Genomic DNA, 14,382 nt, shown 5'->3' with positions numbered 1-14,382 from the left:
AAATGTTAATTGCATGTATATTTAATACATCAATTTAATTGGGAAACAAATGCGAAAACTTGCAGATGGACAACCTAATTTCGTAATACGAAACACTACTACATTAGTGAAAAACCGACTGTGCGGTGGGAATTCCCTGACCTTGTTTTATGTCACACGTGTGTTGCGCAAGCTCACATAGATAAAGCGAAAACTAACTTTACAAAGAGTCTACTTATCCATTTTAATAACGTGCTGGATTGTAACGTCCTAAACAGCTTTTTTCTCGATTCTTCAACATTTTCAGCAATTTACTTCACAGACACAGACATAAAATACCACGATTTACGAATAAATGCCAAATTTCTTAAATGCCTTCAAAATGATGGGGTGCTTATTCAAAGAGGTGGGCCTACTTCCGGTCAAATATGGTACTCGATATAATAATCAGGGGCCTCACACACACACACGCATGCTTGCTGCAGACTACGGAATTACAAAAATTGCAAGTGTACAAAAGGGATAAACAGGCACTTTGTGTTTAGAAATTTTTACTTATCTGGGGCGAGTACTTTTGGCCAGTCCTTCTAATGGTACGTTCTTACCTTGCGTATGTACACAAGATACCATCTACTACCTCAACAAATATATACCAAGGCTTGCCAGCAGTCCATGCCGATATCCAGGATATTTTGAAAGTTGGTGCATCTTGCATCAGTAATACATCCTCCTCACCTAATCAGGTGAGCAGGATCTTGATTGGCACTTGACACAGATCTCCCACATTCAAAGCATCTTCTGAATTTCTGACAGGCTAGCTACCTTTCACTGCTAATATAACTCAGTAACATATTTTATTCATTGGCATTTTGGCAAAGCAACTGAGTCAAACATAGGAAATATAGGAAATGAATCTCAATATAGGAGTTTTATAGGATCCTATAAAAAATATAAGAAATATAGGTCTAGAAGGCCTGCATCCAGGGTCACTCACAAATAAATTTTGGTTTCGAATTTCATCCCCATCATAGTGATCGTCCTTATCTCAGGAATAATCAGAAATTACATTTGTCCACTCATTAACCGAATTGGCTCATTTAAAATTTAGATTGTTCAGCTCACTGATGGCTCTCGCAAGAAGTGGGTCTTTTTTACTCACTTTAAGATCATCAAAAAGTAAAATAACCAACTGGAATGTTACATAAAGTCACATTTAAAAATTGCTCTTCAAACAAAAACCATAGGCACAGCCATCTTTTTTCTTCCTCTGTATTTTCCTTCGATGAACTACTGTTACATGAATGCTTCGATTACCCAGAAAGCCGCTGTGACCTTGTCAGTGACCAATCAAAGGATGTATATCAAATGTCTTTCTAGTAACAAACTGCTTTGTGTCTAGTCAGTTTTCGATTCCTATTGTCTTACATCCAGGTTATACCAATACGTCACTGAAAGGATGTTGTAGAGGAATTATTTTGGTGCAATTTGATACCAAATATGAAGCTATTCATCAAACAGCTACTGCGATTCAAAGTGGGAAAAATTAACAAAGAACAGCTGAATTCGGACCACTGTTTCAACTCTGAATAATAACACCAACTAAAATTTGTAATAATAAGTACTTACAGGTTATTAAATTAAACGAGGGTAGTTTGAAATGATAACTTAAACATGTAGGTACTTTTATTTTGTCAAAATCGTATTTTTTCAATAATTGCTGCATTACGCAAAATAGACAACTGTAACATGCAACTGATTTCGCCAGAGCAGGTCACATATGTGGGACAGACATGCAGACAGAGAAACAGAAGGATGAAGAAGAAAACTATATAGTCCCCACCAGTTGGAAAAGTAGGGGACTAATAAATAAACACATTGCTTTTCTTTTCTTTTTTTGGTGGGTGTGGGTGTGATTTTTCAGAATATTTCTTTTTAAATGCTAAAGCTTGTTTTTTCTGAAAAGCATAACTTTAGATATAGCCAATTCTGGTTGTCAGACCGATTTATTTTTTTGAAAATTGTAAACTGTAATAAGTCATAATGTCTTATCTACATGTATATACCTGTCTGATGTAGTTACACTGCAGAACTTTCATCTTAGGCATTAGTGAAACATCAACAAACTCATGCAGGTCAGCAAATATATTGTCAAACAGATTCAACAATATATCCGATTCATTTGCATTCCTGGTTTTCAACCAACCCTGTAAGGTAATGAAGCAAGAATATGTATATGCAGAACATTCAAGTTGTTATAGAAAAGACAATTAATCCCTTAATATGATTTCCTTGTGTGTATGTGTGTATATATGCGTGTGTTGTGTGTGTGTGTGTGTGTGTGTTTATAGTTTCTTTCTCTGTGTGTGTGTGTGTGTGTATACATTATCGTGTATATGATGTTCATTTACATATTAGCTTTTTTTTCTTTTTTTCGAAGTAAATTATAAGCATCCCAGGTAATGGGTGTTGTCTGTTTCCCAACTGAAATAGGCATGCATGGTATATTTTGCCTGAATAACTGAATACATGTGCGATATAAATAAGGGCAATGTTTGTACATGTACAGAAGCTACCACACCTTTCCACTTATACCATATGCATTATTATTTTCGTTTTTATTATTGGGGAGGGGAGGTGTTGTACATTTTATTGAGAACAACAGGTATGCTGCTTACAAAAAACAATTCACACAATAAAATTTAGCCAACAGAAAATACCAACCTGTAGAATAGGTCTCCAATCAAGAGCCGAACTGCTCATATAGACCATACCATTTCTGGATACAGTGGCTGGAGAGGCATTGTCTATGTTGTGCACTTCAAAGACAATCTTGCAGTTGGCGGCCATGGGGATCCGATCACCATTAGCAAGAGTCAACGTTTTGTTGTCATCCAGCACAGAGTTAAGATTCTCAATCCAAATGGCATCCACTGGCCCATCTAGCAACAGCCAGACATGTTCTCCTGGTGCAGAAGGAAAACAGCCACGTAAGATATCTTCAGGTTTCATTTACGTCGAAAACATTCTAATTAAATCTGCAGATAATGCAGATCCATTTGCAACACTAAAATCAGCATGAACGTGTCAAAAACTATTCTGGGGATTTCCCCAAGAGCCTACTTACATATTCATATGCTACTTCTCACTGTTTAATTGGACACACTTTGAAAATTTCACTGTTCAATCTTTTCTCTAGTAAAATGTATATATATTCCTCTAAATTTTATGACATAAATGCAGTTTATAAACATTTATGTGATGTCACGTGTACGTGTGATGCTGACAGGAATTCCGAAGTAAATGGCAGCAGTTGCCACGATGAGAATTCATGTCATCAGTAAAATTCAATTTGCAACAGTACGTAAAACCACCATTAATATCAGCAATTGATCAAATACAATGGCTATCTCTTAAATTTGAACACAACTGATACTTTACTTCATTAGTTAATTTGCTAACATACCTAAAACATCAAGGGGAGATATTACCTGCTCTGATGTTATGTATTTATAAAAATAGATGAGTAAAAATTATAAACCTCAACATTACTTTTGTCAAACATTAATCCAGTATAGTCATAAGGTTAAATGACACGTCTCTCCTGCGTTACTTCGGTAGGATCATTTCACCGAATGCTAGGTCTTGCAATAAAACTAAGAATCAGACTATTAATTTTGGACAATTCTATATCAGGTTGCAAATTTAGCAGGATTCTATTGTATCCCAAATTTGAGATCGGAAGCGTAAGATTGTGATATGGAATCACAAAATATCTGTATAAGGGAGAGATTTTAATCAAGTAAAACTTAAATTAGAAATGGCAATGTAAAGTGATTAGACCTTTCTTGGCTTTAAGAGTCCTCCTCCACAGAGTTGAGAAAATGCCATCTGTCCAGTCATTTGTCGCAACATCAAGACGACCAAACATTTGAGGTGCTGTGATGGCTTTTGGGTTCATCCTCATTTCACGATGAGGTGCCACAGTATCGGACATTGCTTTCATCAGAGTATGAATACAGCATGTTTTGCCAGCACCACTAGGTCCCAATACCATCATACCATGTCGGACTCTCTGAGTCTCAAATAGCTGGAGAGAAAAAAGTAATTTGACTAATTTGTTGAAATATCAAGTGACACGTACACTGATACAACTGGACCACTACGAATTCACCATATAAGAACAAAATTTGAGATCATTACATGAATGAGACTGAAATACTATTTTTAATTTTATGGAACATGTTTGGCAATAGTTTTCTTCTCCAAAACACAAAGTGGTCACACTATAATTTCAAAATGACTTCCATCAATTTCTTCTGGCAGTTAATTGAGTGTGTTAGTTTATTTATTATCTGAAAACTTTAATGTATAACAAATGTACAATTGTATTGCTACACAACCAAGGTTAATAACATTCAATGAAGTCAGATCAGATCATCATTTATTTATTTAAATTTCTCATTTATGGAATGGAAGTTGCAATATTAGAGATACATAGATGCCATACCCTCCACCCCCACCACTTCTGAAGATAATATACACAGACACACACATCGTTAGAAGGCAGTTTAGTAAATTACTGACTTCTCCAGACTTTTCTATTACTAAAATATGGTTACGAACCTGTATAACTTTAAGATTCCAGGAAGGATGATTGATGAGTTTAGCTTCCTCCACCCGTTTTTCAATGGCAATTTGAAGATCAACATAGGTGGCAGCATCCAGTTTGATGCCAGGAAACAAATCATCAATGAGACTCATAAACAAAGGCTCATCTTCATCCACCTATTGTATGTGAAAAGATGACATTGACTGTTTTTAAAATCATTCGATATTGTTAATAATCAAAAATGAACACCCAAATCTAAGTGCACCCAAATCTAAATGAAATTTGTCTATCTGCTGAAATCACCTAGCTCAACGATCCAGTAGTTATGTCAGCATCAGATCGTCCAGTAATATTGAACGTTACACCAATACAGAGTATTTCTCACTGGAAAAAATGATAAATATTTCCTCCTTTATGAGTGACTGCTGGGGTAATAGATATATGTATATATATATATTAATAAAAGTGTGGCATTTGCTCTTCTTCAGTATACGGGTTAACACATTTCTCTTTTTGTTGTGTTTCTAGAGCATGTATTCAAAGCAAACAAAGCTGTATCGACTGACTAAATCAAAGGAAACTGTTTTCAAAACAAGTCATTCATAAAACAAGTGAGAACTCACCAGTTTTGACAGATTCATATCCCTCAAACCTCTCATAACAATTGTACTCTCTGTGTCGTTTGGACGAGCCCGCTTCTCTGCGCCTAGTGTACGCAATACAGACAGGATGTTTCTAAGGCCGAAATCATAGTGAACCTGTACACAAACAAAATCATGATATAAATGCCCGTTCAACTGGTACATTTCATAAAAGATTGGCACTTGGCATTTGCCTAATTCAGTTCAAAATGGAGTCTGAATCCAATATTCTCTGTTGTCTAATGTTAATGAAAATGTACACTCTTCATTCATTGAGGATTTATTTTGTTATGATTCTAAAAGTGATTTTCAAGGGTTTGAGTTCTGGGGATGAACAGATGGTGAACATCAATGAAATTCTAGCCGATTGGAATCCGACAGGTTTTGTTGTTGTAATTATTTGATGCAGTGTGTAATCTGTTGAACAAAAGATACATCTTCTGACAGACAAATTTTATACAAAAGCAAAATGTGACGGTACATGCTCTTAATTTCTTTTCGCCTGTGGCGATATTAATTGTGTTAGAGGGCCATGTGCAGTTCATTGCACTTAGCCCAGATGGGCAACTTGTTACGTAATACCTCCGCGCGACCGTACACACTTAGCCACATGCGGAGGCCATGTGGCGAGTAGTTACGTAATACCTCTGCGAGTGCGGTTTTTACAACCGTGATTTGGCGACGATGGCGACAGCCAGACTGACGATCAGAGAAAAATGATACCGACTCTGGGAGAGGTGGAATATCAGATGATAGGGGGAGTACCACCTTGTACCCCCAGGCGATATTTCGATTTATAATAAATAGCTAGTGTTTTAGAGTTATGAGGGAGAACCAAAAAGGAAGGTATCCCGGGGGAACGTGTCCGTCCGGACTGGTAAATATATTATTTCTGCTCTGTTGTATAACCTTGATGTGATTGATGTGACTTTTAATATTTAATACTGTATTATACCAATATTCTTTAGACAGTGTCTTCGGTCATCTGACGAAGTAAATCGTAGACTTTTTGTTCTAACATTATACGAGTATTTGGTAATATAAAGCTTAGCCAGTCATCCTAGAAGACCTAGGTAAACTGTAGGTTATTGTCTTTATTGTGATAGGTACCAGTATTAATTCTGTGTTACAAGGTTACTGAATGAGTAGTTAAGGGTTAATTAAAAATTAACCAGTTAGGAATAGTGTTGTAATTCCTTTATTAAATTAAGTTCTCCTGGCAGCGTTTCTCAATTATCACACGTTACTGAACGAGTAGTAAGGGTTAATTAAAAATTAACCAGTTAGGAATAGAGTGGTAATTCCTTTATTAATTAACTTCTCCTAGAAGCGTTTCTCAATTATCACACGTGTGGGTGTTGTGTCACGGTGAAGTGATTCGCATATTGTGTAACCTAGACACCTAGAGATTAACTAATTAAGTGATCAGTTCTGGGTTGTTATTATTGTTGTTATTAATTAACTACTACGGCTGTACATTTGTCAGCGTAGGTTAATACAGATTCCAAAGTGTATTGTGTATTGTGTTTTGTTGTGTTTTCTAGTGAACTAAATGTGCTATAATAATATATACTTTATATAAGATCGTATCTCTGATCATACCTAGACGAGCCAAAGCGGTTTTGAACTGCCTGTTACAGAGAGATCTAATAGATATACAGTTAGGAGAGATATTTGGATAATCGTGTTTTATTCAGTTACGGGAATTATAGAATCCCCGTGACACAACACTAGCCAGACCTCTGGAAAAAACTTTCTTTGTTGATTGGCATAATTCACAAAAGTTCAAAATGTTTTTCACATGAGCTGCCTGATGAACGAAATACATGCGGAAGGGATTTCCTTTTTGATCTTGTTTACCATGATATAGAATCAATGCAAGCCTGTTCTCGTCCACAGAAAGCATAGCTCATAATCACAAAAGGCAGAGAAGGGATGGAACCCATTAAGTCAAACCACTGATGACTACAACGTATAATAGTGGAGTTGATCTGATGAACTGAAAAATCCATCAATGTTCTGCCAAAATACCATGTAGACATTATTGGGTGACTGTTGAATTAGCGGAAAGTTATGTTATGTTATGATACAATACTAGTAATTATTTGTTCAGAATTAACACAAGCTATTAACATATATTTCATCTTTTGAAAGCCAAGTACTGAATGTAAATACATTGTTGGGAATACTTGCCTGTTTGGACAACTGTTCTTCACAAAGTTTGTAAAGTGTATAGAACTTCTGGGCAAGAGTGTTATTTTCTATGAAACCACAACTGGCAAGCTTTACTTGAATAATGATCTGAAAAGGGGAAAATAAATAGAATTCTAAAACACAGGATTTGCAACATTTCAACTGCTATTAAAATTTACAACTCTCACACAGACCTTAGCTCTAAAATGTTCTGAAAACAAGGGACAAATAGCATTCATTAATTATTTTAGTATTACTGCACAAATGGAGTGTGTGAGAGAAAGATTATTCTAGTGACTTAACATTGATTTTAAGGTATCACTGTATTAGCAGTGGATGTCTGAATACTAAGACTCATACATACTTGTCTATCAGGAACCATCATGGCAACTGTTCTGAATAGCACTTTCAAGTTTTCTGGTAATTCTTGCCGACCAGCATAACCCGGATTCTGAACAAATGAAGGAAAGAGTGAACAAATAAAAGAATGAAAAAAAATATATGTCAGAATATAGGTACTAAAACTCAGAAGCAATGTTACTTAAAAATAAAATTGTCAAATAAAATGATAAAATTAAAATGTTGAATTGTCAATTACTGCATCTTATTAAAAAAGATTTAAGCAATCAAAACTTGGATAACTTTGAACTATATTTACATATATAATTCTACTGAATAATTTTCCACACAAAACTCAAGCAATTCATATTATCTGAAATATCTGTTTACCTGTTCTTACTATGTACAAATTAGTTAGTATGAAATTTAAACATATTTATTACGGTATAAGAATAAGCCGTTTCAGGATTGCTGAACAGGCAAAACCTAATCTTTTTTTTTATTAACATATATCCGTGCATTTTACAACAATACAATTAACTCTTATCCATCCAGTTTTACAACCAGAAAACGTCATCACTGACCCAAGTTCCCAACGTGAAATATGTAATTTTGAACCTACATTTTTCAAACTCAAATAGTAAAAAAACACACCTAATGTAACACTATTTTGATGTGTCATAGTTTAGAGGACATATTAGTGAGTCTAATTACCAAAATAAAATTTACAGAACTACTTAATTATATTTTTTAAAACCCTATGATCATGATCCATGACGTCACTGTTTATGACACTTTCACAAAGTTTATTTTCACTTTCAATCGATGACGAGTAATTCCATCCATCATCTACTTCAAAGTCTGTATTATCAGTTACTTTCATCGAATACATCCTTTACAAATCTTCAAATTTCATTAAATAATAATGTCCGACATGTTTTAAATAAGTATACAAATAGCGAGAAATGGAACTCATGTACGCATTACATCATCAATAACGTTTACACAAATTTAGACCGTTTTTTTCTTTCTTTTTGATATTGTGATAACTTAAATACGAATACCAGTCAATAAAATATACTCAACGTGTTCAATTGTCATTCTACTGTTTTAGCGTTCACAGAATAAAGATAGATAACACCTGTGAATGTTGACAGCTGTGTTTACGAAGACCGGTCGCATCTCGACTAGTCGAGAATGGTTTTTATGTTAGTTTTGCATGTCTCGACTGCAATTGAGAATGGGAGTGAAAGAGTTAAACAGTCAACATGATATGAACATAGTAACTAAAATATATGGAAAGGTTAATATGTTAAAACTACACAGCAACTCACCATTGTGATGAAAATTCCAAATTCTGGATCCATAGCCACTAAGTCACCATCAGTGAAAATGAACTCCTTCTTTCGGTCTTTCTTGGCCATCAGCACAATGTAGATTTGCTGTGCTGCAACGGACAGCACAGGCAAATCAATACGGTTGAACTCGTCAAAGCATCCCCATGATCCAGACTGAGCCAAACCTGAGGAAAAATGAAAAGGAATGCCCAGTTAATGAAGATAAAGGATGTTTTGTTCAGCAGTGGAAATTTGTAAGCTCATTTAGAACCGAGCTTATACAACATGCCCCTGAAACCAAATTAACTCATTGTCTCGTATAGCAGGCTCTGATAATTCGTAGGTAGTTTTGGAGGAATTTATTGTTAGAAACGAAACAAACTGTCTGTTGTTAATCAATGTCAATTAATCCCGATAATAGTGGTTTTCGGAGCAGAATTTGTTTTAAAAAACAAACTATGATTCACATTGCAATCTTTGGTGATTTTCGTTGTCGGTAAAACGATCAAATTTATTATCAAATTAGCTGTCACAATCAGCTATTGATCCCTTAAAATGACCGCAACATGCTGCCACTGCTGTCAAATAAAAATACTTGCCAAAAACTCAAAATTCCAAGCTATTTTCCACAGAAAAACAACAAACAAAAGCTAGCATGTTAAGAAAAAACGTTTCCAGTGAGTGTCATGTGCAAAGCAGTGGGAAATATGAATTGGGGAATGCACTGTATAGAGCGTACAGTATGTCAACTGTCATGACATCGGGCGAGATATCTTGCCTGCAGTAGTCAGAAGATTAAGATTGATTACGGGTAGTAAATAGGATATTAAATTTGTTACCATTTCGTATCATGTTTATGTCCCTCGTGAAATAATTTTCATTATCACTCACTGAGGCTCTTGCAAATTTAAAATTATTTCACTCGGGACATAAACATGATAAGAAATGGAAGCTCATTTAATATCCTATAAATATTACTTATTTTCTTATTTAAAGGGATGTTGTTTGTATACAAACGTTGTCAGACAGATTATAAAACTATTCTAATATTTTACCAAACTGTGTTCAATACGATGAATTAATATGTACCTATGGCTAGTATGGAAGCCTACAATAATTATAATCAATTTGTGAACTCTTATCAATTCGAAACCAATAGCAACAACCAACATGAACTGAACATTCAGACACAGAGAGAAAAACATTTGACAAAATTTCTGTCATTCTGAAATATTTTATATTATTGAACAGAGATTTCGAGTCTTCACAGATTCATTCTATTTGTAATTAGAATGAAGTAAGAAACCTTTGTAGATGCGTCCAAGACCTCTGAAGTCCATCTGGTCGGAACAGTTGAAGACCACAACATACTTTCCAAGAGCTTTTCCCATATCCTTAGTGGTTTCGGTTTTCCCTGTCCCGGCTGGCCCAGCAGGTGCACCACCCATAGACATGCCCAGGGCTTGAGCTAATGTGATGTAACATCTGCAACAAAGGTAGAAATGATACAAATATTTCCACTGACCTCTGGAGATAGTACCCTACAAATGTTACTGGTCTACATGTAGAATCGCTAGTCCCGCCTCTTTATTTGTTGAAACCACGTGATTGACCGACTGGAATCGATCATAGACCGACCTTGCATTATTCGAACACCATACCAGTGGGCTACGCGCGCCCCCCCCCCCCCCCCCCCCCCATGAATGAATGAATAAAGACATGAATATTTTTCAAGAAGGATGATCATTAATTTTGACCTCCATGTCATGTAAAATAAAAACATTTAATGGGTGTCTAAATTGCTCCTATAAGGCAGTAATAAAAATCTAGTGGAACTCAACAAAAAATCAAGACTAAGGTTAGGCATGCCAACATTATAAATATATGAGTCATCCATCTATCTGAATTTTTACAACACAAATTTCGAACTATGTTCTCATCACCCATGGACTACAAGAATTTGAACAGGAAAATTGCAGGGACAACAGAAGCTAGTGTTCAAAGTTTTAAAACTGATTATATTTAGTTATCATTTCTGGTGAATGTTTTATGATTCAGTGGTCTATTCACAACACTGAGATAAACTTAGAGATGTAAGGATGGATTAACAACAGACCTGTCAGTCAGTGGTGTGATGACAAGTCTTTCAGTGCAGCCGAGAAACTCATTTTGATAAATGAACTCCACATCAGTAATCTGTACAACACACAAGTTGGTGTCTTCTTTGAAGTAAAACCTGACCTGCTTTAACCACTCAAAATCTGTTGCGGACTTGATGTGCATCTTCACCTGAAATCAAAATTATTTGATTTGTCATCACTGCAATATTGCATACCTCATGACAAGATTCAAAATTGAGGAACAGAATCTCTTACATGCAAAAGAATTTTACTATCCCAAATTACAAAAACACTTTCCACAAAATAGGGTATTTATTTATACAGGTACAGATGTCACTCGCCTGAGGTGCAATGGGTTTCAGCATCAATCACCCTCAATTTTATTGAACATGTGTTTGATACAAAATCTAGCATGCCTAGTATGTATTCACCCGGATGACAGGAATGATGTCATGTTTCTAGCTATGGCGCTAATCTATCAAATTCAACCACTTTTCCACATGCAGTAAGTTGTGTTATTTAATTAAACTTTTGCTAATCATAATATAGAAAGGTGGTATGTAATAAATACAGAACCACATACCAGTTGTTTTGCCATTTTATTTATTGCAGTTGTTTATTGAGCGCTATGCGGTCTCAATCGTGGTATAATATTCTTGAGAACTATAAATTTGTGCAATATAAATAACATGGCAAAACAACTGCTATGTGGTTCTGTCTATTTATCATTTGTCCCAACCAGAGCTCTTGACTCGTATTATTAAATGTGAGAGAGATATGAGAACAATTAGAGGTGCAAGAGTAAAAACAATTATAGACACAATTAAAAAACCAAAACATCAACATCACAGATTATTCCAAAGTAATTACAGTCAAACCTGGTCTAACAGTCACCTGTACATAACGGTCACCTGCCTATAATGGCCATTATAAATCCCCCCAATGCATTTCCTTCCTTATTTGACCTGTACATAATGGTCACATGTCCATAACGGCCAGCGGTCACCATTTTTCACCCAAAATCACAGGTTGAACCTGCTATAACGGTCACAAGATGATAGTCATGAAGTAGTTTTTTGGTTTATTTTTTGTCCCTGGTTGTGTATTTACTTTTTTAATCATCTTAAAAATTATAAATTAAATGTGTTTATATGGCCCTGTCTGTAGCTTTGGGTTTATTTTCTGTCAAAGTAAAGTTCCATTGTGATTCGCCAGTCGTAACTGAAAAACAAACAGGCACTCAATAACTTCCATGACACGCAGTTACTGGTGGTGTAATTCGATTGGTTCTCAGCGTCCTCACTGAACAGTAGACGACTTCCCATTGACTGTACATAATGTAATCTGTATGTAGGGTCACTCTATCGAGTCTCAAGAAACAAAACAATTGAGGAGTTATGTTAGGTGTTTGATTGTTTCTAGCCAATCTGATTAAAATTAGCTCTACTGGTTCTACCAGTAGATCTAACAGCATTACGTGGACTCCCATGTCCAGGTGACATTTCATCTATAAATAACAATTTAAATATCGACCAATTAAACTTCGCCTTTTATAGCGTTATTTGGGAGCATACAAATTCTAAAAATATCGGGCGAGACTAGTTATGCAATAGGCGAACTTGCTGGTCTATTTCAACATTGAAAAAAAACAGGGGGAAAAGTGCAGTAATAAACTCTGGATTGTATACTAGTAGCATACTAGATTTTATGGCTATACCATCACAGTTTTTTTCCCCGTCTTGAAACGAATTTACATAAAATGTTTATATTTTAATTAATTTCCGGCATACTTCGTAATTCACCCAAATCATTTCGTATACCCTCGGCATAATCCCGAATGTTTTCAAATTCTTTTCAAATCACTGGCATGATTTTGCAAGTGAGGTTATGATTGGTCGAATGAAAGGTCAACTGGACATGAACTCCAATGAGCTGCTGTTAGATCCACATGTAATAGTGGAGCTAATTTTAATTAGATTGGTTTCTAGCCAGACATGATTGGTAAATAAACATAAATTTCTGAAGGCGGCAGTCATTAAAGATGTGTTAGGATTATTTAATGACTCATGATCTTATTCAGCTGTAATCAATGTCATACTCCACTGAAGGATTAGCGGTGACATGAAACAAACAAATAAGTTAAACATGCCACAATGGGTAATAATTTTCAATTAAACAAAATATCTTCTGCAAGTCAATATCAGTGTTTGCGAAATTATTAATGAATATGTTTGCATACAAAATGCCATCAAAAAATCATACTGCTTTAACATTAGAACAGAGAATCAACATTATTAATAAATCTGAGAAAGACAGTTTAAGTGCGCAAAAGATCGCCGATCATTTTGGTGTAGGACGTTCTCAGATTAATTCTATTTTAAAAAGGAAAGCCGATGTCGTGGCCGATTTTGACACAATAATGTTTCAGCCGAAAGAAAAAGGCAGAAGAAAGCAACAGGCAATGATGACAAACAAGCTAGTGTTGGAATGGTTTAAAAATGTGACATCTAGAATAATAAATTTGAGTGGGCCGACATAACATTGTTATGGGCACAATGAATGGGATACACATCACAGGACATCTTCAACATGGACGAGACAAGCCTTTGTCTACAGAGATACAACAAAGAGCACATTCAAAGTTAAAGGAGAGGAATGTGCTGGTGGGAAACGATCCAAAGAGAGGCTGACCACTGCGTTGTGTGCCAGTATGACAGGGGAGAACCTTCTGGCTCTTGTAATAGTGAAATGTAAAAAGCCACTCTGTTTTAAGAAAATAACACCGAGGCTCTACTTGTGATATACACAAGTAACAAAATATCCTGGATGAACAATGCTTTGTTTCAGTGGTGGATAGAAAAATTCAACCGAAAAATGAGACGTCAGAGAAAAGTGCTCGTTTGTTGATAATGCGCCTTCCCACCCAAGAGTAGAACTTTCTAATGTTAAACTTGCTTTTCTTCCTCCCAATACAACTTCCAAATCCCAGCCAATGGAACAAGGAATCATTCAGACCATGAAACTCGAATACTGCAAGTGTCAATCAACTGCAGCATGTTATTTCTACCATATGGAACAAGATAAAAGCAAATGTGGCACACAGTTGTTAAAAGATATCAATGTCCTCCAGGCCATTCATTGGATTCACAGTTCCTGGAAAGAAG

The 14,382-nt window shown here is 35.6% G+C and overlaps 1 protein-coding gene across 1 annotated transcript in view; it reads right to left on the bottom strand.

Moving 5' to 3' along the window:
* The window catches only part of LOC121386244 (dynein heavy chain 8, axonemal-like), a 240,158-nt gene that overhangs the window by 81,878 nt on the left and 143,898 nt on the right, over positions 1–14,382 (bottom strand). The window contains exons 38-47 of the mRNA XM_041517077.1: positions 11,215–11,387; positions 10,405–10,583; positions 9,096–9,283; positions 7,787–7,873; positions 7,423–7,530; positions 5,212–5,346; positions 4,603–4,764; positions 3,820–4,066; positions 2,701–2,942; positions 2,043–2,183 (exon numbers count right to left, since the gene is read on the bottom strand). Of these exons, the coding sequence (XP_041373011.1) occupies positions 2,043–2,183; positions 2,701–2,942; positions 3,820–4,066; positions 4,603–4,764; positions 5,212–5,346; positions 7,423–7,530; positions 7,787–7,873; positions 9,096–9,283; positions 10,405–10,583; positions 11,215–11,387 (1,662 nt within the window). The remainder of the gene's footprint in view (positions 1–2,042; positions 2,184–2,700; positions 2,943–3,819; positions 4,067–4,602; positions 4,765–5,211; positions 5,347–7,422; positions 7,531–7,786; positions 7,874–9,095; positions 9,284–10,404; positions 10,584–11,214; positions 11,388–14,382) is intronic.

Source organism: Gigantopelta aegis, chromosome 12 (assembly GCF_016097555.1).
Source record: "Gigantopelta aegis isolate Gae_Host chromosome 12, Gae_host_genome, whole genome shotgun sequence".
NCBI classification, from domain to species: domain Eukaryota; kingdom Metazoa; phylum Mollusca; class Gastropoda; order Neomphalida; family Peltospiridae; genus Gigantopelta; species Gigantopelta aegis.
This window is presented reverse-complemented; position numbering and strand designations above follow the sequence as displayed.